This window comes from Phaethon aethereus (genome assembly GCF_964289735.1).
Source record: "Phaethon aethereus genome assembly, chromosome: 2".
Classification (NCBI taxonomy): domain Eukaryota; kingdom Metazoa; phylum Chordata; class Aves; order Phaethontiformes; family Phaethontidae; genus Phaethon; species Phaethon aethereus.
The window spans coordinates 93,707,459-93,733,495 of record NC_138582.1 but is presented as its reverse complement, the minus strand read 5'-3'; the positions used below and the strand labels follow the sequence as shown (position 1 = coordinate 93,733,495).

The 26,037-nt window shown below is 41.8% G+C and overlaps 1 protein-coding gene across 1 annotated transcript in view; it reads right to left on the bottom strand.

Moving 5' to 3' along the window:
* Positions 1-2,388: 2,388 nt before the first annotated feature.
* Positions 2,389-26,037, bottom strand: part of MYLK4 (myosin light chain kinase family member 4) — a gene marked incomplete at both ends in the record, with an annotated part of 29,618 nt that continues 5,969 nt past the window's right edge. Inside the window, 12 exons of the mRNA XM_081996454.1 lie at positions 2,389-2,439; positions 4,015-4,087; positions 4,441-4,593; positions 5,104-5,232; positions 5,971-6,041; positions 8,421-8,562; positions 9,694-9,803; positions 10,912-11,005; positions 11,854-11,959; positions 14,723-14,742; positions 15,574-16,057; positions 16,541-16,607. Of these exons, the coding sequence (XP_081852580.1) occupies positions 2,389-2,439; positions 4,015-4,087; positions 4,441-4,593; positions 5,104-5,232; positions 5,971-6,041; positions 8,421-8,562; positions 9,694-9,803; positions 10,912-11,005; positions 11,854-11,959; positions 14,723-14,742; positions 15,574-16,057; positions 16,541-16,607 (1,500 nt within the window). The remainder of the gene's footprint in view (positions 2,440-4,014; positions 4,088-4,440; positions 4,594-5,103; positions 5,233-5,970; positions 6,042-8,420; positions 8,563-9,693; positions 9,804-10,911; positions 11,006-11,853; positions 11,960-14,722; positions 14,743-15,573; positions 16,058-16,540; positions 16,608-26,037) is intronic.

Below are 26,037 nucleotides of genomic sequence, written 5' to 3'. Positions count from 1 at the left end.
TTATTCACGCCAGGGGGGTAAAGCACCAAGACTGCTGATATTTTCAAATTTCTTAGCAGCAGTAACCACACAGCAGCTTTTCTGCAAAATAAACAAAACAAGAATCCAGTTAGTTCAGCAGTATAATTTTTTATTTGGTTAAACGTTCTAGGACAACCACATGGTGGTTTCTTTGTGCATAAGGAAAAGAAAGCAGTGCTGAAGTTTCTTGCTTACAAAGGGTTCTTGCAGCCACCTTACTTGTGAGATGTTTTATACACAATATTAAAAAGACAAGGCCTCTTTGTTAAGCGGAGAAATAGTCCTGGAGGTCTCTCCTGAAATGCAGCTACTCTGCTTTTTTGTCTCTCCTGTCATACAGATCACAGCATGAAAAGGCATGCTGCAAACCTCTCCATTTATTTGTGTTACCACTGCTAGCATTTATAATGCCAGGTCTAAATCAACTGGCACTTGAGTGTATTATTTTGGGTTAAATGTGGTAACCATACTACTTGCCTGATAAAAATAGCTAAAGGGATTCTTTAAAAACAAAGCACTGCTATGACTTTAGATCCACTCATTAAGTAAACGCAAATAAACTCCAAAAAGAAAAACACACACAGAGGAAATAACACTGCAAAAGCCAAAACCAGGTTTTCCTGCAGGTTAGATCATGGGTAGGTTACTATAATACGAAGCTATAAAAAGTTTATTTAAAAATAATTTTGACTGCTGTTGGACAGTCAATTTATCTCAAAGTTGATTTTGGTTGTAATAGAAAATTGTGTAATACAGTGTTTCCTGCACTAGAGAGGGATAATTTTCACCATTTGGTTGCTGTGCAGTTAGTGGCTTCAAATGGGAAATACACATTAAAACACTAGTCCTGTAACAGGTCAGGAAAACCTGTTTAGAAAACTACTATGTAGAAGCACACAGGTGAGTGGACCAAAGCTTCATGTAACCTGCCCCAGCACCAGTGAAATGAGGATGAATGCTGAGGATCACAAAGAGGTATTCATTCCCAACGGGTTCCCACTACAGAAGTTGATGCTTAGACATTACCATATCAGGAAGTTATGTGGCTTCCAAGAGCAAGGAGGATATAACAATGGTACCTTAGTCCTCACTGACCTCCAGTGTACAACAGAAAGGCAGCTTCAAGTCCCCCGGACAGCTCATTTAAAGATCATTAACTTCTGTGTTACTACGCTACTGTATAAAATTTGTTCTAACTTTAGTCAGTCAAAACAGAACAAAAATTTCAACCTCTAACAATGCTCTCTTTTTCACATGTTTCTAGATGAAACCTGTTGCAAACAAACCCCAGTACATCACTTGCCCTACCAAGCAGATGATGGATGACGGCAGCATTAAAAACTTGCGTGTGGTGAAAAGTAGACTACTTTTATTTTGGCATCCTGGTTGTTACTCATGACGCACGACTAAAAGGAAGTGGTTTTACAATGTGTGTGTTCTCAGTCTCATTCACATCTTGGCCCTCCACTGAGTTTTGCCCAGAGATGCCCCCAGAACCTGTGAGTCATTCCCATGGTCCTTCAACAGAGGTACCAACTTCTGTGGTAATTGGTAAAAGGGTCTGTGGGAATTGGTGCACTGGTTTATGGAGATACTGCACCGCCGGAGGTAGCTTGATTTCAAAGTGTCTGCGTGACTATGCTTTGGTCACAGACCAGAGACAGAACATGAGAGCAGACTTGAGTCTCCCTGGTCCCCAGGGGAGGCAACCAATCCAGCCTGAGAACCACTAATGAAGTGTTTGTTAATGAAAGAGCAAAGACAGGGAGCCAGAAACAAAGGACAGAGAGATATGGTCTGTCAAAATTGGTTTGTTACAAGCTAAAAGGCAGAGAAATGGCCTGTCAGAACTGGGTCCTCAAAAGTGTGGAGCGGCTTCTTTTAGGGGACACCTCACTTTTGTTTCACTACAGTTAGTGGAGATGCCCTGAGGGTCTGGCCTGTGCCTTTGCTAAAAAGTAATTACTTTTCATATTTCCACCCTTTTTAAACCATACTCCTAACCACAGCATGAAAACCTAAAAGCTTTCAACACTGAAAAATTATTGGGTGAAATCCTGACCCATGAGAGCCAGTGGGAGCATAACTATTCCCTCTAAAATGGTCAGGATTTGCAGCACATAGGGTTTCATATATATGAATTTTTTTTCATACTGATGTGATTTGGTATAAGTGGTAGGGCCAGTTTACATTTTGAATGCTTTCCAAACAACAGCAAGGATGGTGGTGGTAAATACAGTTTGGACCATGCACTTTGGACTATGCAAGGTTTTCGGCCACCCACTGATCCCTTCCACAGGGGTTACAGTATTTATGCCTGAAGAAAACACTTGGAACCTGAAACAAACCTTCTGTTTGGCAGCTCTTTCAGAGAGATTGTTGAGCCGGGGGTGCTTGGGACACACCTTTAGCCTTCTTCTAGGGGAAAAGAGAAAGAAAAAAAGCAGAAAGATGCCATTACTGGAGCATTAATTGAAGATCAATCACATCTTACCTTTAGTTAAGGTAATGTCAGAACACTGCAACATCAGCATGTTTAGTGAAGCTATTTTTGTAAAGCACAAGAAGTACGAACAAAAAATACCAGGGAGGAGCTACAAAGGGTGACATGAGTTATAGGTTTCTATTAGGATAGGGTTTCCCCAGAAGAAAATTGGTGATAGGAAGCAGCATAGCAGGTAAGCAGCCCGTGTTCTTGCAGCATTTGGAAAAGACAGTCTGTTCCCCAGGTTTACAGGAATCGGAGCTTCACTGGAGCACAGCTAAAGGAGTCAAACTGTACCCTATGAAACCCTCTAAAGAGATACTTACCTGTGACAAACTCTCTTATTTTTACTGTGTACACACACTTATAAATCTTCTAATAATGTCATGGGCATTGCTGTTCTGGGACATTATAATGAAAACAAAATTTCAATGGGAATTGTAATAATTTATTTGATTGTTATTATTTCCCACTTTATATTATTTCTTGTTATCCTTACTCTGTATAACAGGAACATCTCGCAAAGACAGATGTCAGGATACTACTCAGTCCATCCTGCCCAGAACCCACACCACCTCATCAGCAGAGCTACTACCGCTTTATTACCATCATCATCTTTGCTCTTATTTTAATAAGCTTATTTTATTAATTAATAATATGGTCTCTTAATTCTTAATGATGGCTGTAGTTCAAAAGGCATACACATTGACATACACATTCTAGGCTATACAGCAGTTATTTTGTTTAACATAGATGTGCTTTGCCTGCAGAGAAGGAAGTGAATATTGCACTTCAAATGCTGTAAAAATTCTGAAACATGCTTAAAATTACACCCTCATGAACCACTGAACCACAGAGCAGACTCACTTAGAATCAGCCAACAGCAAGCTCATCAACAGTGTGAATCTCCCAAACTCACTGACTTTAATGGAGGAATAATAAAAATTATTTAAAATCTTGATCCTCCAGTTCAGCCCAACTGAATTGTTTGTGTGAACAAACAACTCCTTTTTTTTGTGTTGGCTACAAAGCTGGATATCCTCGAAGGGCAAGAAGGTGCTTAACTACAAAGATATGCACTGGGTGAGGTTCCAAGCTCTGTTGGGAAGAGGTAGGATGAAATCTAACAACACTCATGGGAGACTTCAGGGGAGCCTGAAAGGGTTTTCAAAGCAGGAAGCAGAATCAACCTCAGCTTGAAAGCAGTTTTCAGTGCTCATTTTCTAAGTAGTCTCATTTTGCTAAGAAATGGACCCACTCAGTAACACGCAGCAATTGCATGATCTTCTATTTCTTCCCAGATGTGCAAGAACTGATGAGCAAGTGTGAGCATGCAAATTACAGTAGCTAAAAAAATGCGAGGGGACACATGTGTCACAATGGCAAGAAATGCAGCAGCAAGGAAGACTCAAACACAGTTAAGAAAAATGTCAAAACAAGTAGTGATGTGGCAACACAAGAAGGCAACAGTAAATCTACAATGCACAAGGATATTTAAATTTAGGGACCTGGAGTCTGCAGTGGAGCTTGTGGTCTGATAACCATGGATGTTTTAAGGCAGCAGTTGCACTTATTCTCCAGCTAAAGGAAAACCAGAATGCTATTAAGTGTTTTTCCCAGAATCTGACAATTCAACAATTCTCTCCTACAGGTCATGTGCTCTGCCATCATGCAATGATGTCATTTCAGGGCACTATGCCAGATGACAGCTAATCCATGAAGTAAATTTTTCATCACAGCAAAAATGCATTCAGGTAACTTCAGAGCATTTAATGGACACAATGAACAACATCAATGAAGTGGCATTAGAATATTCTACATGGACATAAAAAACTTACACAAGTCATGATAGTTCTGCAATGGAGCAGCACAAGTGACACAACTGTGACATGATGGCATGGAACACACATTTCAAAGATAAAGGGATTATATACCATTTTTCCTTGATGAGTAATTTTGAGATGAAATCTTTGGCCTGATCAGAAACACCTTGAAATTCCACATCTTCAAAATCCCAGCTACAGGACAGGATATTGTTGAGGGTCTCATTGTCATCATCACCCAAAAAAGGAGACAATCCACTGAGGCTAAAGTAAAAAGAAATATGTTCAATCCTCCTGTCTTTTCCCCTTCCTGTACATCATCTCTAATGTGCCACCTATGATTGTTCTGTCACTCCTGACCTATCTTGCAACATTGTCTAAGAAAGTCTCCAGACCATTCACATTCTCTCTTCTGCTTACATGTTTAAATAATCACCCTTCTTCCCTAGCAAACCAAGCATTACTCTCTTTCATGGCAGGTCATATTTTCTAGACCTTTGCCCACTCTTGCACATACCTACTGGGAACTTACCAAGCAGTCTACATTATTCTGTAAGTGTGATACTCAAACACTCGTGAGAGATGTGCAATGAAACAAAGAAGAAAAGTTCATGGTGATTGGAAAAGAGGAGAGATTAATATGGAATTTGGAAAGAAGCCTACCTTTTCTATTATGGGTACATATTTTGTCAATATTCCAGTATAACAAGTTTGGATGACTGACACAGTTCAACCTAGAAACAGCTTACAAAGCAGATACTGAATCCTACTTACAGCATATAAGCAATGACTCCTACACTCCACATGTCTGTAGGAAAGGAGACAAACTCATAATTCACAACTTCAGGAGCAAGAAATTCTGGAGTCCCAAAGTTAACTCGAAGTTTTTCCCTGGGTTTATATCTAGAAAATTGAAACATTAACAGAGGACATCAGTTACAGTTCTAGTTAAAGTTGTAAGTTGTCTAGCACTTAGAGGGATTTCAGAAGCATACAGGAAATTCAGTAGGAAAACAAGGACAGAAAGAGGTACAAAATAAAAATAAATATACCCATATAAAGAATGAAAAATGCTTGCAAGCTTTATATCATACTTTAAGGCAAAACCCAACAGCTATACAAGGAAGAAATTCAGATTTCAAGGACTCCTCAGAGCAGCTGTTATCATCCCTTTGGGACTTCTCCATATCATAGGCATGGAATTTTTAACTAGTAAATCCTTCACTGAGGTTATAGTACCTAATTAAACTAGAAAGTGATATAGCATGGGGTATATTGTAACAGCCCTGATGGTCTCTTACACTCTCTTTTGAAGAATCTCATAACATCAGAGACAAGAGGCCAAACAAGATGTACCACTGGTTTTGTCCATTTTAGCTGTTCCAAGATACTTACGTGCATGCTTAGTCAGAATCATCCCTCTTTCAACTTTCTACCTGAAAAAAGGCTTCAGAACAAATCTTTTTTACTCAGCTCCAAACATTCCTTATTAAAATATAGCCCTGATTAAAAGAACCACATCAAACTTGTCCTAAGAACAGTAGGAGACCATTATGTATCGCATATGTCATTATAGATATGTAGTACTTTTTTTCATTGTTTCCTAATTCATTTACAATTAGCAAGAACACATGCATGTACCTTCTTGCCAATCCAAAATCAATAATTTTTATTTGATTTGCTGCTCGGTTCACACACAGGATATTCTCAGGCTGCCAAGAGAAACCAGAAAACACTTTAATGAGAAACAAGTATGAAAAACTGGGCTTTTAGCAAACTGTTGGGAGAAAAACACTAAAAACACAGCAAAGATCTCATAAGCACCTTTTGCTTTCCTCCTTGGTCAGAGTTCTCTGCATGGGTATCCCTCCCACTATCACAGCAGTTGAGGTCGTGTGTACTGTGCCTTGCTACTGCTTTTTCTTCTCCTTGGCTTTTCAATTTGACGTAAGGCAGCAGTTCAGATAAAGAACTCATTAGGGGGAGTGGGACAGAGAATGTAGACTTCCAAAGTGGAGTTTCAGGATGCTGGCTACAGACCTTAATAAGCTGACACTGATTTTTTTATTTTTTTTTTTTTTTAAAAAACAGATTTGGTTGGCTTTGAAGTTTATCTTACAGCTTTAAGTTTCAGAGTTCAGAAATGTTCTGGCAGTAACTGTCTGATTGAACACTGATATATTAAGCTAGTCACATCAACTTTATGATTTTCTCTGATATTTTAGCAAAAGGTAGGATTCACAGGTTAAATCCCTCTGGATTTTCATAGGGCCAATTGCTGTTCTTCACTTCCCTGGCAGGAATCCATTAACTTCCTAGAATTACTCCAAATTCATACAGAAGAGACTGAGAACAGAATTTTGCCAATTGTCTTTGAAATGTAAATACCTAAGAGTCTCGTATTCACTGCCAGCAGTTTTATAGCTACTCTGTCTTGTTGCTCATTGAGTCCTCTTTGAAACATAACAGCCCTCAACACTGAAAACATTAGTTAACCTTTGTCACCATTACTAATTCATTTTACATGTAGGACTTTAAACACCATAGGACTTTTAAACACCATATGTCCATAGTTTCTGACGTCCTGAATGATTATGGTTGGGATGACTTTCTTTCAATTTCAAGCTTTCTTCCCAAACACATTTGTTACTGACAGCAATCTATGAATAAGCAAAACAGAAGGGAGAAGCCATAGCTGGCAAGCACATGAAAAGAGGTCTCTGAGAAGAATTTCTTGGATTGTATATGTATCTTTTTGTCAGCAGTTTGACCTCATATTAAAATTGTGCCATCTCCAAGAACATAATTAATGTGTAACAAAGAACCATGCAAACTTCTGCTTGACAGGTTTCTAGGTAACTGGGTGTTTATGAAGAAACAGAAAAGTGAGTCTGGTCATTGATTAGCAACTGAAGCAGGTCCCAACAAGCATCTGCTCATTTGCTTAACCACTGCAATAATATATATGCTAACATTAAAGGTGTACTATATTAACTCAGATATTACAAGCCACAACGAGCAGCTGTAATAAAAATCTCAAAGAGAAAACTGTCTTGTGCACTTTTTGTTTCTTTTTGCTTTGTTGCAAAGCTCAGAGATCACTAGGAAGCTTTATAGCCAGTCATAAAACTAAAGACTTCATCCTGTTTTATTCCTGCACTAAACAGAGGTAAGAAACAAGTCTATTATTTGATAAAAACTTGGTTTAAGGGAGAAAGGGCCAGCTCAAATGTACAGTCTAATGAAAAATATCTTTACAACAAATGTTTTCTAAGGGGTGACAGTTAACCATTAGCAGCCAACCAGGTAAGAATGTGCAACTGGTGGATTTGTTTTTAAAAAGAAGCAAGGAGACTTTTTGTGTATATAGTTGAATAGTTCAGATAATGAAGCAAGTACATAGCAGAGAATCTGCCACCCTCTTCTGGGCTTTCAGCTGCACTAGCGGCTATTGCTTAACCCAACATAGGCATACTGTATTTGTTACATCAGCCACTGACTATTTTTATTTCTTTCATTTTAGCAAGTACATTTTGATGTATTTTCCCTTAAGTTGGCTATCTATTGATGCTTTTTCATAACCATGACAGTGTAGTGTAGTCCTCATAAAGATGTGCAGGGTTTCCACTGATCCTGAATGACTCTTGGATTTAGTTCCACTCACTCATGCCTTCGTTTCTGCATGGTAAAAAATGGGGATAATTACTACACCATGGCTGATGTGTAAAGCAGAGATCTTGTGCAGTTGAATTAAATAATATTTGCACAATATCTTGAGATACAAATATCAAAATTGAAAATAGCAAGGTATTTGTAGTCAGCTGCTGGCTTTCTGTAAAATTAGTCCGTGGAAAATTCAAGGGCTATGAGGCTCGATGACATATGACCACAATTCTCATCTAATTTACTTAGTTCTGTAGTAATTTAACTGATCTCAAGGTGGTTAAAGTAAATACACATTGGTCTAAGGAAAGCAGAATAAGGCCCTTTGTTGTTTCTGCCATGGGAATCTGCTAAGCTGTATGGCCTACCATTAAGAATAAGAATTTCTACAGCTGTCATTGCACAAAACATACATCTCAGTTCTCTACCTTGAGATCCAAATGAAGAATGTACATTTGGTGCATGTACTGAATTCCCTCGCAGATCTGTTTTATGAACAAGATAGTATCCATCTCTGTCAAATTGCAGTTTTCATCAATAATTCGGTCAAATAACTCTCCTCCTTCCACACTGATGAGAGGAAGACAACAAAGTGGTCACCAAGTCCAAATCCAGTCCCATGAAATTAGATTAATACAGAATTTATATTATTGACTATTTTAATCATTCACAGTCAAGTTCAGTAAGGTGAGTCTACAATATGAGCTTGTACTCTGATCTGAACTTTACAAGATCTATGTTCTGTGCATACCAGCCTGAACTTCTTCAAGGTCTGAGAGCCCAGTCTCCCATCCATTGATAAGTATGCAAGTCTTGAGATTTGAACCGTATGCTGTCTTGAGTCATCGTTTTGTACCAGTAAAATTAATGAAGTCACATGGAAAACCAAGAAAACATGCTGAAGAATCTGTATTCAGAACCACAGTCTCCTCCCTCAGAATTTAAGAGGGACATGATCCAAAATTTCAATTTGAAACTATCTAAAGTCAGCAAAAATTACTTCTTAATTTCTCATCACATTTCGGAATGCCTCCAGCTTACCCATTTATAGCTACACAGAGATTTACCCTTTGTGATATGCTAATCATGTAGACCAAATTCAGAGGACTATCTGAGAATGTCCAGAATAGCCACACTCACATAACTTTGAACTTTCTACCATGCCTTTCAATGTTTTTGTTACAACCTTTTTGGCTTCCTTAAGACATCATCTGCTTAATTTGACTTTAAGGCAGCTATTTTTGCCTAATTAGCCTGATCACCCAGAATAAAAAACAGGTTTATCCATTCAGGCATCCAGTATAAAGATTAGGCACAACATCTACAGCTGGCTCCTCTTTAGTGTAAGATGTCTTCTCGTTTGCCTCATAGAACTGGAGATATTGAGAGATCTGTTTCTTAGCTGACACAAATTAAAATTTGAAATTAAAGAGAAGATATATAACACAGCTCTATCTTCAAATGGAGCAGTGGCTTTACAGTACCAGGAATGTGGCACATCACTGGAAAAAATGCTTAAATGGCTGCATGGGAAAAATTTTATCTTAAATTCTGAGGTTTTTTTGTTCCTGAGAACATCTTTCATATGTTCTTACTACCTGTAAGAAGCTCTATTTCTAATTTCAGGATAAAGTAAGATGGAAATAGACAATTCTAGCAAAAGTGGTAAAGACAGAAAGGGAAAGAAAAGAACACACTTACTATTCCATGACTAGGACAATGTCATTTTTTGATTCAAAGGCATCATATAGCTGGATGAGGTTCACATGATTCAGCTGGTTCATGACATTGATTTCATTCTTTACTTCATCCTGTAAAGAGTCATGCATATTGTTGCAGAAGCCTTTTCTCTAAGCAAGCTACATGAAACGACATAGTTTGAACCAGACATCTACATTATCTTCATGTTTTCGCTTGTGGCAACCAAACCCAGCCTTGACTGCTCCTGCAGTGGTAGACGTCAAGGCTATAGGAGCTTCTAGACTGAACACAGACCTCAAGTGGCGGACTGCTTCAGTAATAAGCTATATGGGGTGGGGGGAAAGGAAGTGGAGAGCTAACATGGACAAGTGGTGGGTTCACAGGGATGTAACAAAAAGAGGGGAGCAGAATAGGACTTTGTTCAACCACCTGTAGGTATGCAAAATGAAGCTGTGGAAGAAAAGTCCAGGACAGTCCTCAAAACCTCCCTTTGCAATCAGGGGAGAGAGACTGGTACCTCCATTCAGCCCAGCCATTTTAGATGTGAAGTTTAGGATGCGCTGAATCATTCTCTGGTGGTCCCAATCTCTCTCCATTGACTATAAGGGAATTCTTGGTGATCAGTGTGGCCACAGCTATAATTTAGCAATCCCAGTTAGTTGAGACAAATCCCACACTTCAATGCCGTTAATGACACCGCTGTCACACAAAGGATGCTATGCATGTCTTGCCTGTGAAAGCAAGCCCCAGATGGCCTTGAGGTTTGCAAAACAGGACAGACTTATTCTTCCTATCTGTATTTGTGTTGATCATGTCTGTTATCAGCATCCCTCACAGTGACATCAAGTCATTGCAGCAAAGGCTACAGTGTGCTTGGGAGGGAATACACTATGTCACAGGCCTGACAAATGTTATTACCATTAAAGAAAACACTAATAGATTTAACAGCATAAAGCTAAAAAGGAAAGACAAGGAAACACAAAAAGCCAAAAGGAAAGTTGGAAAAATTCAGATTCTAAAAAAAAAGAGAAAGCCCAAGAGGACTTTGATGAGTTAGTAGAAGTTCTGGAGGAGAAGGGAAATAGACCTAGAGCCCATGGTAAGCCAGCAGATTCTATGAATGTGATGGCTTGTGAGCCACTTGGCCATGGTCTGTTGTGTAGCTGAACAGTGTGGGATCCATTGAAGAGCAAAAGACTAATATCACATTCTACCAACCTTCTGTTTAGGACCTTTCGCTTTTATAATTTTGGCTGCTAGTTTGAGACCTGTTGCTTTCTCTTCACATTTGTGCACTTGACCAAATCGCCCTCTAGGGAAAACAAGGAAAAAAAAATCATCCAGTGATACTGGTGTCAGCCCTGAATGTAAAATAGGTTATAAACAACAGAAATTATCCTCTCCCTACTGGGTTCCATTTCAATTGCTCATTGCTTCTATTTTGTTGCACAGATTTAACTTGCTACTACTCATTTAGGCACACCAAAATCACACACTGTTCTAGCTGATATTATCCCACCTGTATGATTCACTATACTCACCTCATAATGTGCAATGACTAATCCCGGGGAAGTCAACATACTGTAAGGATAATAACTCACTTACGCGCATGATCTCCCCCTCTCCATCTCATCAGTCTCCTCCAAGGGAGGGTTGTGCTTTCATGATGAAACAAAGCCTTACCCATGCTGCCATCAAAAATGACAATATCACTCTCTCCTAAACAATGTCAGCATGAGAGATCAAGTAACTACATGGCCTGTCAGATTAGCCTGCTGATATATCTGAAAACATGCACGTGTTTTCAGGGATGGGACCCACTGAGAGAAAGAAGGCTACAACATGTCTCTGCGTCCTGCTGGCTGGAATGTGAGGTAAAGTATTACAGCATCCTAGGAGCCCTGTCATAAAACCTGAGGGCAGCTGGCTGACCTAGAACAATACCAAATACAAGCCAAGTCTGCTGGTGCCAAACTTTAAGCCAAAATTCACTCACACAGTAAAATCAGCCTCCTGTTTTCATCCCTCTCTAAAGGACTGTTAGAGCTTAGACTTTCATGACCGGCTCTAGTGAGGCATGTTGCCTCCACTCATCTCCTGGGGTGCTTGGCTCTAAATTTGTGCCTTGCTTTCCATGTTGATTGGGTTCACCTGACTTACCCTCCCAGGATTTCATTCTCATTGACGTTATAATAACTGCTGATCCCCACCCTTTTGGCTGAAACAATCCGGTGATCAAATGGTGCTGGTGGGGTAGGACTACCATCTACAAAAGACAAAACAGACAGATAGCATAAGAGTGGTAACATGCAGTGCTTGTCTATCTCGTATTTTAGTCCCTCTTTTCCCCAGGTAAACTCATTTAAGACTGAATACATCTAGTATAAGTTTTATCAATAGGTCTTTCTCTGTTATTTAAGATGGGTTTTATTCCAGAAGCTCTGGCTCAGAAAACAGGGTGTTGTTGCTATACTACTGAGACAAGTACTCCTTTATTAAGTTAGCATCTTTTGCACAACAGTAGCAAGAGGCAAGTGAAGACCCCTAGACTAAACGAATGCAGCTTCATGCCCACAAAGGGCCTGAGCAATTTCTTTGGAAGAAATTAAGTTTTATTCCCCCTCAGGGACTGTTAATATGTGAGTATGTACTGTAACTCTCCAGTGGAGTAGGAAGACAGACTGAGCTCTCCTCTAGGCCCAGCTAAAAGAGGCTATTTCCCAGCTTTTGCTGTTCATAGTGAAGAATCCCTTCTCTACTGATTGACACAACTTCTCACTCTCCACAGTGTGGTCATCACCTTTAAAAATGACATTTAGAGCTTGTGCACATGAGGGAGTTTCACCCTGGCAGGCAGCACCTGTGATTTCCAGTATGGCTCAGGACCCGGTGTGGTAGAACACATGGTAACTGTCACATGCTGCTCTGAAGAATTTCTGTCCTTAAAAAAAGATGGCAGATAAAAGGTAAAGAGGGGCACAGACAAGGGATGAGTTCCCAACGTCACACTGCAGCAGCTATGGAGTTCCAGCACAAATGCAGGTCTCTGGTATTATTGTCTGGACCTCCACGTGCTGGACCATTCTGCCGTCCTGATGTCAAAATCCCTGCTGGAGACCAGCCCTGCATGCCTAATTTCTCTTTGGATTTTTTGCGGGGTGTTGCAACTTCAATTTCATACCCACGTTGTTTTTCATTTGATTGATATTCCCGAGAGTGACCTTTGGCTGACCAAGGTGACAAATACTTCTTCAACTGGTTGGGAGGGCTAGAGCCCCAGTGTTTCAACATGAGCTCTCTGGTTTGGAATGCCGGCTCCCTTTTGTGTGGGGCTTGTTGAGCAATTTTAAAACTGTTCATTACTCCAGTGAAAATTATTAAAAACACAAACAAAAAAAAACCATGACAGCATGTAACTGGCAGGAACACTTTGGTCATTAATGTAGCAGTAGATTGTCCTTATTCACAGTGAATGTCCATTTTTCCAGGACACCAGCTGTGTACCTAGATTTTTTTTGACAGTGTTAATAACTTACATGGTCAGGAAGTTAGTTCATGGTCAAGGAATTGTGAAAAGCTCGGGCTTCTGGAAGTTTGCCACCTACTTGGGATTCTGCAGAGTTTGAATTGCAAGTCCTTAAGTATAGGCCTTTGCGTGTTACCGAGATCCACAAAATACCAAGAAAACCTCTATCCTAAAGGCAGAATTTGAGGGCCCCAGAATGTAAGTGACAGAAGAAAATGTCTTTCTGAAAGCTCAGCTCCCCAGTGTTACCAAACTTTGGGCAAGGAAGTTTTCTTTCAAAGAGGCTAGAATGCCTCTTTAAAACTATGCCTAAGCTTTAGCCTTCAAGATTTTCCCAGTGACAGACCCTTTATTTTTCTTTTCCTGCATACCAGAGGGAATTTCTCCCTATTCAAGAATTACCTCCCATTACAGATCAACAATGCTCCAAGAGAGAGACTCTAACCTTAATATCATTGCTAACAATCTGCCAGAGCTCAGGAAAGGTTATGGAGTTTAAAGTTTTAGTACACTATCTCCTGTTTCCTGCTACAAGAGCCTAGCACAAATATTTAATAAATGTTTCCCTTTCCCGCTCTCCCCCCATTCTCAAAGCAAAGAAATTCATTCTGAGTCCTATACATGCACATGCACACACAAATATCTTCAAATCCTTCAGGCCATCCTCTCATGTGCCATCATTTCACATACAGGGATAGGCACTGAAATTCTCAAGCTGGAGGTCTAATATTAGAAATATCTGCTTCACCCCAGTAAGCACTGCTTCAGAGTTTGGTGCCTAAGCACCATTCATCTGACTGTTCAACAGCATCAGTCAGGCTTCCACACAAAAACCCATATTTCTTTATTCTATAGGCTGCAGTTGTTCTCACTTCAGATTGCAATAGTACGAATATGAGCAAGCTGGCTTTGCAGGCTACATCCAGAGCATTGCAAATTCTGTGTTAACACATATTCTCAGCACTTCCACAGGTCAAACAATTTTTCCATACATGATATAATTTCTCCCACCACTCTATACTTAGGAGTTTTAGCTCTGTTGTTAAAAGAAGATGGAAAGAGGATAGTATTAATGGAGTAGCTGTGGCAGAAGCAAATTAGTTGCGACTAATTTCTGCCAGAACAGGAGCCTCTAAGATGGAAGAAAACAGAACCATGTTATTTCCCATCTGCTTAGGATGTGGCCCATGAGCAACTGCTTCCTGTCAGAGCTACCATGCACACCTTTTCCCTCTAGTAACTACAATCATGAAATCATTCTTTTCTACAGATGTCTCTCTCTGATTGTCACTGTAATACCAGTGGAATCAAATGCTTTGCCTTTAGGAATACTTCCTGTAAGAGCTTTTTTTAGTTTTACATATGCCATCAGCACTTTCTGCATCTAGCCTGCTCCTTTTGTTGTCATCTTTGATTAGGCCTTCATCATTCACTGATGCTTACTGCTACCACTATGCTCAAATTGGCAGGTCTGCTCAGTGACTGAACTATAATTTCTTGTACCTTTTTCGCAGCCTTTACACCTGCAAGGACAAAACATGGCATTAGAGCAGGGTACACTTAAAGCAGAGCAAATTTAGAAACATAGGTGAAAAATGCCTACACATATACTTCATTCAAATCACATTAGGTTATTTTGCTCCATGGTGTAAAATAAACTGTTTTAATACTCACTTTAAGAAATAAAAATGACCCCTAAGTTAATAATGACAGTAAAATGTTTCTCCATTACAGAAATCTTCACCTCAGTTCTTCTAAATTTAACATTTTGCTATCAATCTCATCTTTAAAGCAGTGGGAGAGCACTGGGATTTCGCTCTGTTCATATAGGTTCCTGAGAGCTTAAACTGGTTTATTCCTGAAGGGCTATATATCAATGCAGCAAAGAAAGAATTACAGTAGACAAATTTCTGAGTTTAGCCTGAGCAAAGTTTCAGTTTTATGTTATCACTTAAGTTACTACATTTTGCAGTAGCTTAATTCCCAACTGGTACATGGCCTAATCTAACCTTATTTTGCTCATGGGTTATATGATGCTGCAGTATATAAACAGAACAATGGGAGAATTCTCCTCAGAGGTGAATAGCCTAATGTAATTCCCATGTAGTTAACCTATTTCCCAAGCAAACAACCAAAGTGCACTGCTAGTACTGTGTATGATAGACTGTTTGCCTGTCTGTTTTAAGTGTATAATTTCAGCTTAGAGCTCAGATCGGAGAGATAAACTCATTTTACACTTTAGTAGCAGGCTTGATTTTCATGAATATTTACATCAAGCAGCCACTTTGACTTGAACTACATTTTTCTTAAGTATGGGTCTCTTAAGAACGTGCAGCCTGAGCTTCGGACCTTACCTTCCCTCTGGTGCCTCTTCATCATGGCTTTGTCCTGCCTCATCTTCATTTTGGGAAGGAGCTGGTGGTTCCTCAACTTCTTTTTCACTCTTACCAGCTTTTTCACTCTTACCAACATTTTCCTCCCCTTCATTCTTCCTCTCTTCTTGTCTTGCATCTCCAGACACCTGATGTTCCTCCTTCTTCTCCCCATCTGCTGGGGACTCACTCTCCATCTGCTCCCCAGTTATCCTTTGACAAGCATCATCAACAGCATCTTCTTTTTGCTGCTTTTCAGTATTGAAGAATTTCTGAACAGAGCTTCTCCTGTACTTGTAATAGCTTTCGAAAGCCAAACTTTCTCCTTTCTCCTCTGGCCCTTCAGTATGAAATTTGGGAGGATCCATTTGAAGCAAAACAGAACTTTCCCTCTCAGCATTTTCCTTGTTGAGCTTATCAACTTCTTCTTCCGGAGAGCAGGACTGGGTCTTCTGGATGGCCCCTTCTGTAAGTAAACAGATTACCAACGAATCTGTCAGTAATTCTCTGATAGTAACAACTGCACATTTAGCATAACTTCTGTTGCATTTTTAATTAGGCACTTGCCTTCCTCTCTCAATTTCAAGGTCAGTGTAAATCTCTCCTAAGCAAGAACAGACTAATTCTCTAAAAGTAGTGGGATATCATGGGTCACAAACTCTTCCTTTCAGACACAGCACTAGAAAATGTTTTTCTCATTCAGATTTATTGTCAGCCAAGTCAAGCTTAATAAACTTCTCATGCAAAGCACTTTTTTGAGCAGTTTGCCACCAGGTGCACAAGCATGTGAAAAGTAGGCTGATGTTGCTTGGACAATTCTCACTCATGCTGATGAGCACACATGTAACCCAACCATCTTCACTAGTGATGCTCAGGAGAGTAAAGGCTACTTCTATGCAGCTGCACCCTTGGAAACTAGAAATTGATCACACACAAAAAAAAATCTAACCTGTTGAATCTGGTGGCTTCTTCTCTTTTGTTCCTGTCTCATTCAAATGCGATTTTTCTTTGATGACCTGTGGAGAAGCAATTGATGTATTAGTCAGTGTATACAGTGTTCATGTTGTATTGTTCCTCATGAAATTGCAGCTGGATTTTTTTGGTGAAAACCAAGCACTCTGTGTTCTAACTTACACTCTTCCTATAAACGATTGTCCGTATTTTAATCAATACCAAGCTGATCAGATTGGTACCAGTGTAAAGCAAGAGAAATTATCTCAGTTGTAATAAATGTCAGTGTTGGCATAAACACAGCCCAGAAAAGATCACGGTTGAGCCTCAGGGACTGAAAGAAAAAAACATCCAGAAATGAGCTGTTGCACTGCACTAGCTTTGGCTGTTAAAAACTAGGTTAGTTAAAACAAAGCTAGGAATATTTAATATTCTAATAAAATGTTCGGTAACAGTCTTACCAACAGATTTCAAAAAGTTTTTTCTGTTAATCAACATCTGGTAACAACATTTTTAATGATCCAATAATTTATTACAGGCTGACCGAAACAGTTACCAGGAATGAGATTGTATAAACCATGTCAGCTTTGTAGCGTTCTCTTATCTACATTTTACAATGTTACAGTGACATCTAGAGGTGCTTTATACCAGGCCAGCTCCTCATAAAAACTACTATTACTGTTACCTTTACGGCTATTTACTCATATTCCTATGCTGTTTGCTCAGTGTGTTTTTTCATCGGCCACTCCTAGACTTGTAGTAGGATGGTGACCACAGTAAACCATGGTGTCTGCTGTTGCTCAGTGCTCCTTTCCACCTGCCTTCTTCCTCTCACAGTACTATGAAACTGGCACTATCGTTATTAGTAACAGATCCACAGGATGTGAAAAATGCAGATACCTCCAAATATGTTCCAGAGAGACTACTTTTGGTCTTTGAATCACAGAATCATTAAGGTTGGAAGGGACTTTCAAGATCAAGTCCAACCGTTAACCCAATGCCACCATGACCCGTAAACCACATCCCGAAGTGCCATGTCTACACATTTTTTGAACATTTCCAGTGATGGTGACTCCACCACCCCCCTGGGCAGCCTGTTCCAATGCTTGACCACTCTCTCAGTAAAGAAATTTTTCCTAATATCCAGTTTAAACCTCCCCTGGTGCAACTTGAGGCCATTTCCTCTTGTCCTATCGCTGGTTACTTGGGAGAAGAGACCAACACCCACGTCACCACAACCCCCTTCCAGGTAGTTGTAGAGAGCGATAAGGTCTCCCCGCAGCCTCCTCTTCTCCAGACCAAACAACCCCAGTTCCCTCAGCCGCCCCTCATAATACTTGTGCTCCAGACCCCTCACCAGCTTCATTGCCCTTCTCTGGACACACTCCAGCAACTAAACATCCTTCTTGTAGTGAGGGGCCCAAAACTGAACACAGTATTCAAGGTGCGGCCTCACCAGTGCCAAGTACAGGGGCACAATCACTTCCCTACTCCTGCTGGCCACACAATTCCTGATACAGGCCAGGACGCTGTTGGCCTTCTTGGCCACCTGGGCACACTGCTGGCTCATGTTCAGCTGGCTGTCAACCAGCACCCCCAGGTCCTTTTTCGTCAGGCAGCTTTCCAGCCACTCTTCCCCAAGCGTGTAGCGTTGCATGGGGTTGTTGTGACCAAAGTGCAGGACCTGGCACTTGGCCTTATTAAACCTCATACAGTTGACCTTGGCCCATCGATCCAGCCTGTCCAGAACCCTCTGCAGGGCCCTCCTACCCTCCAGCAGATCAACACTCCCACCCAACTTGGTGTCGTCTGCAAACTTACTGAGGGAGCACTCAATCCCCTCATCCAGGTCATCAATAAAGACATTGAACAAGACCTGCCTCAGAACCGAGCTCTGGGGAACACCGCTTGTGACCAGCCGCCAGCTGGATTTAACACCATACATCACAACTCTCTGGGCTCGGCCATCCAGCCAGGTCTTTACTCAGCGAAGAGTAAACCTGTCTAAGCCACGAGCCACCAGTTTCTGCAGGAGAATGCTATGGGAGACGCTGTCAGAGGCTTTACTAAAGTCCAGGTAGACAACGTCCACAGTCTTTCCCTCATCCACTAGGTGGGTCACCTGGTCATAGAAGGAGATCAGATTGGTCAAGCAGGACCTGCATTTCATGAACCCCTGCTGGCTGGGCCTGATCCCATGGTTGTCTTGCACATGCCCTGTAAGCACCCTCAAGATGAACCGCTCCATGATCTTCCCCAGCACGGAGGTCAGGCTGATATGCTTGTAGTTCCTGGGATCCTCCTTCCGGCTTTTCTTGTAGATGGGAGTCACATTGGCAAGTCTCCAGCCATCTCGGACCTTTCCTGTGAACCAGGATTGCTGATAAATGATGGAGAGTGGCTTGGCAAGCTCCTCCGCCAGCTCCCTCAGTGCTCTTGGGTGGATCCCATCAGGCCCCATAAACTTGTGGGTGTCCAGGTGGCTTAGCAGGTCCTTAACTGTTTCCTGCTGGATTATGAGGAGTTTATTGTGCTCTCCATCCCTGTCTTCCAGGGAGCTCAGTACCCTGCAGCTACCTGGTCTGGCTATTAAAGACTGAGACAAAGCATTAAGTACCTCAGCCTTTTCCTCATCCTTGGTGACAATGTTCCCCGCCATATCCAGTAAGGGATGGAGATTCTCCTTGCCTCTCTTTTTGTTGTTAATATATTTGTAGAAGCATTTTTTGTTTTCCTTTATGTTTGTGGCCAGGTTGAGCTCTAGCTGGGTTTTTGCCTTTCTAATTTTGTCTCTGCTTGACCTAATGAGATCCTTGTACTCTTCTTGAGTTGCCTTCCCCTTCTTCCAAAGGTGAGAAACTCTCCTCTTTTCCCCGAGTCCCAGCAATATCTCCCTGTTCAGCCAGGCCGGTCGTCTTCCCCACCAGCTCTTCTTATGGCACATGAGGACTGCCTGCTCCTGCACCTTTAAGATTTCCTTCTTGAAGACTGTCCAGCCTTCCTGGACCCTTCTGCCCTTCAGGACTGTCTCCCAAGGGACTCTCTCAACAAGTGACCTGAACAGGCTGAAGTCTGCCCTTCGGAAGTCCATGGTAGCAATTTTGCTGACCCCTCTCCTTACTTCACTCAGAATTGAAAATTCTATCATGTCATGGCCGCTAAGCCCAAGACAGTCTCCGACCATCACATGTCCCACTAGTCCTTCTCCGTTTGTAAACAGCAGGTCAAATAAGGCACCTCCCCTTGTAGGCTCACTTACCAGCTGTGTCAGGAAGTTATCCTCCACACACTCCAGGAACCTCCTAGACTGATTCCTCTCTGGTGTGTTATACTTCCAGCAGATGTCCAGTAGATTGAAGTCCCCTATAAGAACAAGGGCTAGCAATTGCGAGACTTCTGCCAGCCGCTTATAGAATGTTTCATATGCCTCTTCATCCTGGTTGGGCGGTCTGTAACAGACTCCCAGCATGATATCTGCCTCGTTGGCCTTCCCCCTCGTTCTTACCCATAAGCACTCGACTTGGTCTTCACAATCGTTGATTTCTATACAATCAAAACACTCCCTAACATACAGAGCCACTCCACCGCCTCTCCTTCCTTGCCTATCCCGTCTAAAGAGCGTACAGCCATCCATTGCAGCACTCCAGTCATGAGAATCATCCCACCATGTTTCTGTGATGGCGACTAAGTCATAACTGTCCCACTGCACAATGGCTTCCAGCTCCTCCTGTTTGCTGCCCATGCTGCGTGCATTGGTGTAGATGTACTTGAGCTGGGCTATCGATTTCACCCCCAACTCCGGCATACCACCCCTAGGCTCATCTCCAGTGAGCCTGGTTTTATCCCCTTCCCCCTTTGAATCTAGTTTAAAGCCCTCTTGATGAGGCCTGCCAGCTCATAAGTTACAATCCTTTTGCCCCTTGGAGACAGTTGCACTCCATCTGCTGCCAGGAGGCCCGGTGCTGTGTAAACCATCCCATGGTCAAAAAAACCAAAACTCTGCCAACAGCACCAGCCCCCATGTGTTGACCAAGTGTGCTTTCCTATTCCTTTCAGCATTCCTCCCTGTCACTGAAGGAATTGATGAAAACACTATCTGTGCTCCCGCTCCATCGATCAGTCGCCCTGGTGCTCTGAAGTCCCTTTTAATTGCCTTTGGGCTTCTTAACGTAACTTCATTGTTGCCAGCCTGTATGACCAACAGCGGGTATCGGTGGGTCAAACCAGACCTTTGAGCTACCAGCTGAAGCAGTGTAATACACATTTCCACAAAATATACAAGGCCAGGCACTTAATTTTGAGTGTCTTAATCATGCAAGCAGTCCCACGGCTTACTCATGTTGTACTCTGGGTATGAATCAGTCCTATTACTAAACATTTGTTCTGGTAAGACCTCTGCATTTTTTATGCTTTTTTGTTTGTTTGTTTTAATTTCATCAGGCTATATAGAAAATAGGCATGAAATTAAAGCAATGTGTATCCACTATGAACAGAGTTCAAGGGAAAGGAAACTCCATGAGAAGCAGAAAGAGTTGAGAAAAACTGGATGAAACTGCATGAAAGGACGTCAGCAGGACTTGTTCAGAAAATCTTGATCTGCGAGGCACAAAGAAACTGTAATATGAGCATAAGAACTGAGACTGACAATTATTTGGGATACAGTTGGTCCCAGGAAGTTGCAAGCCACAAAATGAAAAAGGCCTAAATACAACTAAGTAACCACCCTTGAAATATAAACTGGAGGCTTGTTCATGCGGAACTTAAATATAAATGTCACAATTCCATATGGATCACAGGGAATCAAGCAATGCTCATTCTGTTTTTTTAATGGTGAAAAGCACTAAAAGAAGTAGGCAAAAGCCTCAGACTTATTCATTCTGCAATGTAACCGCAATTAGTAATGCACTCGGGTTCCTGTAAGTATGTCAACCTCACTGTACCGCTGAGGACATCAGCTCTCATCAAATAGAGTCAGCTGAGCAAATAACCAGAGAAATGGCCTCCAAGCTCTTTGATGCATGGGACCAGATTTCACTTCTGCATTCAGAATTAATTGCAGGCACACAGTGCTTCCTACTAAATATTGCTGTAGTGTGCAGGTGTGAAATACAGAAGCCAGCTTTTGAAAATCTGTCTAGTGGAACGCTGGACGACGCTGAATATCTGAAACTGCCAGGTCGTTACATAAATTACTACAGTGTTTATTCAAGTATCATTTCTGATCTCTTACATTTTAACAGCAGATGAGGAGCTTATACTAATTTAAATTAGAAAAAAAATGAAGAATATAAATGAAACATTTACTGTTATCCTTCAGAATCAATAAATGTAGCTATTTGCAATAAATATAGGGTCAGTAGTGCACTAGAATAAGAAATACAAACATAAGGACTAGATATTGGTCTATTTGTAGACACATGAGTAATCTATACATGAGCATCCCAGTTTTCTCCATGTCTTGCTATTTGCAGCAACATGTGACTCCAACTTGTCAAATCTTGGCCTGGTAAGAAAAACATGAACTTTTGCTCATGTCTTCAAAAATAAATTTTCCAGACTTAATCATATTATTTCATACATAGTATTGCTGGACCCTAAGTAATAGAGACAGAATAAAAGCCCGTGTGATGATAACAAAACAATGTGAGGTACTCCAGAGGCTAAAACTTCAGCATAGACCAATGGGAAAAAAATCCACTTTCAGAAATCATTTAAATTGACTTTAGAAACCTGCATAAATTAAGCAATAAGCAATTATATATATAAATATAATGTATTTTAACAGAAATTTCAAATGTAGCAAGAACTTAATGTTTTTTATAGACATCTGACTCCTTTTTAATGAGCTGTACTTAGTTAAATTCCTTCTTTATACTGTAGCAGTCCTACCTTTGGAATGTTCTCCTAGCTAACTTTCAAATTTTTTTATTCACTTAATAAAACTCTTTGATTTTTTTTCCTACTGCAAAAATTTTTTGTAATGAATGGCCTCACGAAGCAGCCCCAACCTTTTAGTTAGAGGTCCTTTATCACCCCATCACATTACATTTGATGTCAAGACATTATTGTCAAGTTCAATCAGCTGATATTAAAACACAAAACTTTGCATATGCCTAAACCACGTTTCTTTCCTGGTGTCTCTTTCTCATGTTAAGATACTTTGCAGAGCTTTATTATTGGCAAGATACCCCGGTTTTGTGTAAGACCCTATCACCATCCATTTATCAACATGATTAAGTAACATGAGCTTTGTGATGAATTCATTTCACTAACAGCCAGAAATTAGCCATGGGCTTTGCCACCTGAGCACAGTACAGTGGATGCTCTCAGTAACTCCACATTGGTATATGGGAGAACACATCGCATACAACAGAGACCCTGGAGCAACACCATGCATGGTGATGCCTCCTGTGCTAACCCCAAAAGCTGGAATCCATCCCCTCCTTCTCTTTTGTGTTTCTCTTCAATACACACCCTTTTTTCCCCTCTGCAATGTAAAATATTCAGTGAATGTACTTCTGATACAAACTTATAAATGATACAAAACTTACACATGGGAATTCTGCTTTTCCTGGTAAGCGGTAGATTGGCTTCCACGTTGTTATTTTTTACTGCACTACACAAATTGCTGGCACCTTCAGACAAAGGCTTTGACTCTTCCATGATATTTATAGAGCTCCTTGAACCAGATAAAGACATCATTTTTCGGTATAAACCAAACTCAAGTCACAAGTATCTTCCAATCACACACAAAAATAACCTCTGAGCCGTGAGAATCGTGATCCTCCCACTAGGAAATACAAGAGAATTTCTATGTGACCTGACGCCTTGAAAATACATGGGTAATGACATAACAACCTCTGAATGAAGACACATACTAAATACTGAGAACTCCCATGGAATAACACCATCCTAGATGAGATGCTGAAGATCAGTGAAGCCAAAGTCTTGTCCATTCCCCACTTCAGTTTTCTGATTTCCTACCCGCTGCACTGGAGACGCAGTGGCTCTCCTGTTTCACATAGATGCTTCCTCCTCCCAGGCTGTTCTTAAAACTGGGAGTCTTACGGTTAAGAGTAGAAGAGGCTTTCATGCAACCAGGCTCCTGATGGGGCCCATAGCCTCAAGTATACCATCTGCTATGGTGAAGACAGCATATTGCACAAACAGTAACAGGTTGCTTTTAAATATCTTTACTTTTGCCTTGAGGTCTAGTCACTGTCATTTAACAGGCCAGGACACGGTTGGCCTTCTTGGCCACCTGAGCATGCTGCTGGCTCATGTTCAGCTGGCTGTCAACCAGCACCCCCAGGTCCTTTTTCGTTAGGCAGCTTTCCAGCCACTCTTCCCCAAGCGTGTAGCGTTGCATGGGGTTGTTGTGACCAACGTGCAAGACCCAGCACTTGGCCTTGTTAAACCTCATACAGTTGACCTCAGGCCACCAATCCAGCCTGTCCAGAACCCTCTGCAGAGCCCTGCTACCCTCCAGCAGACCAACACTCCCACCCAGCTTGGTGTCGTCTGCAAACTTACTGAGGGAGCACTCGATCCCCTCATCCAGGTCATCAATAAAGACATTAAACAAGACCGTCCCCAAAACCAAGCCCTGGGGAACACCACGTGGGACTGGCCACCTACTGGATTTAACTCGGTTCACCATGACTCTCTGGGCTCAGCTGTCCAGCCAGTTTTTTACCCAGCACAGAGTACACCTGTCTAAGCCATGAGCTGCTCTAGGAGAATGCTGTGGGAGACAGTGTCAAAGGCTTTACTAAAATCCAGGTAGAACAACATCCACAGCCTTTCCCTCATCCACTAGGTGGGTCACCTGGTCATAGAAGGAGATCAGGTTGGTCAAGCAGACCCTGCCTTTCATGAACCCCTGCTGGCTGGGCCTGATCCCCTGGTTGTCCTGCACATGCCTTGTAAGTGCTCTCAAGATGAACCTCTCCATAATCTTCCCTGGCACAGAGATCAGGCTGACAGGTCTGTAGTTCCCTGGATCCTCCTTCCAGCCCTTCTTGCAAATCTGAGGGCCACACTGGCAAGCCTTCAGCCATCTGGGAGCTCCCCTGTTAACCAGGAATACTGATAAATGATGCAGAGTGGCTTGGCAAACTCCTCTGACAGCTCCCTCTTGGGTGGATCCCATCCAGCCCCACAGACTTTTGAGTGTCCAGGTGGCATAGCAGGTCATTAACTGCTTCCTCCTGGATTATGGGGGGTTTATTCTGCTCTCCATCCCTGTCTTCCAGCTCAGGGACCTGAATACCCTGAGGATACCTGGTCTGACTATTAAAGACTGAGGCAAAGGTGGCATTAAGTACCTCAGCCTTTTCCTCATCCTTGGTGACAATGTTCCACCTCACATCCAGTAAGGGATGGAGATTCTCCTTGGCTCTCTTTCTGTTAATATATTTGTAAAATGTTTTTTGTTACCCCTTACAACCATGGACAGATTGAGTTCTAGCTGGGCTTTTGGCTTTTTGATTTTCTCTCTGCTTGACCTAACAAGATCCCTGTACTCATTCTTGAGTTGCCTGCCCCTTCTTCCAATGGTGATAAACTCTCCTTTTTTTCCTGAGTCCCTGCAAAATCTCCCTGTTCAGCCAGGGTGGTCGTCTTCCCCACCAGCTCATCTTATGGCACATGGGAACCGCCTGCTCTCCTGTACCTTTAAGATTTCCTTCTCGAAGAATGTCCAGCCTTCTTGGACTCCTTTGCCCTTCAGGACTGTCTCCCAAGGGACTCTCTCAGCCAGTGTCCTGAACAGGCCAAAGTCTGCCCTCCAGAAGTCCATGGTAGAGGTTTTGCTGACCTCCCTCCTTACTTCACCAAAAATTGAAAATTCTATCGTGTCATGGTCGCTAAGCCCAAGACAGCCTCCGACCACCACATGTCCCACCAGTCCTTCTCTGTTTGTAAACAGCAGGTCAAGCAAGGCACCTGCCCTGGTAGGCTCACTTACCAGCTTTCATCAGCTTTACTAACTTTTCTGAGCTAAGCACGCAATGATATGAATGGCAAATATCTTCAGACTTCCTGAACCACCCTTTCTAAGCTGCTTTTGGGAAATCACACTGTTAGGAGATTTCCAAAGGGTTACAAACTTCAGAAATCATCCCCTACAGCTTTGATGACTCACTTTGATTTGAACTCCAGAAATGCAGGTTTCCTAGTAACACACTTAATTTAACAAGAAGGGGTTTTGGATGGAGGGGAAAGACCTGGGACTTCTTTATTTCCCCTTTATAGACAGACCTTCTCCTGTGGCACCTCACTATGCAGGCAGCACCCAGCAAATGGAATGTGGTGGGACTCCTCCCAGTCTCTGCTGGGGCTGCTGCCCAGCCAACCATCACTGCTCCCCTCCTCACTGGTTCACATGTGCACAAAACCCAGAGTGCTGCCAGGATGGCACCAAATTAACTGCATTCCAGAGCGGCTACCCTTGTCATCACAAGTCATCAAATGCAGGGGACCCTGCATTTAGTT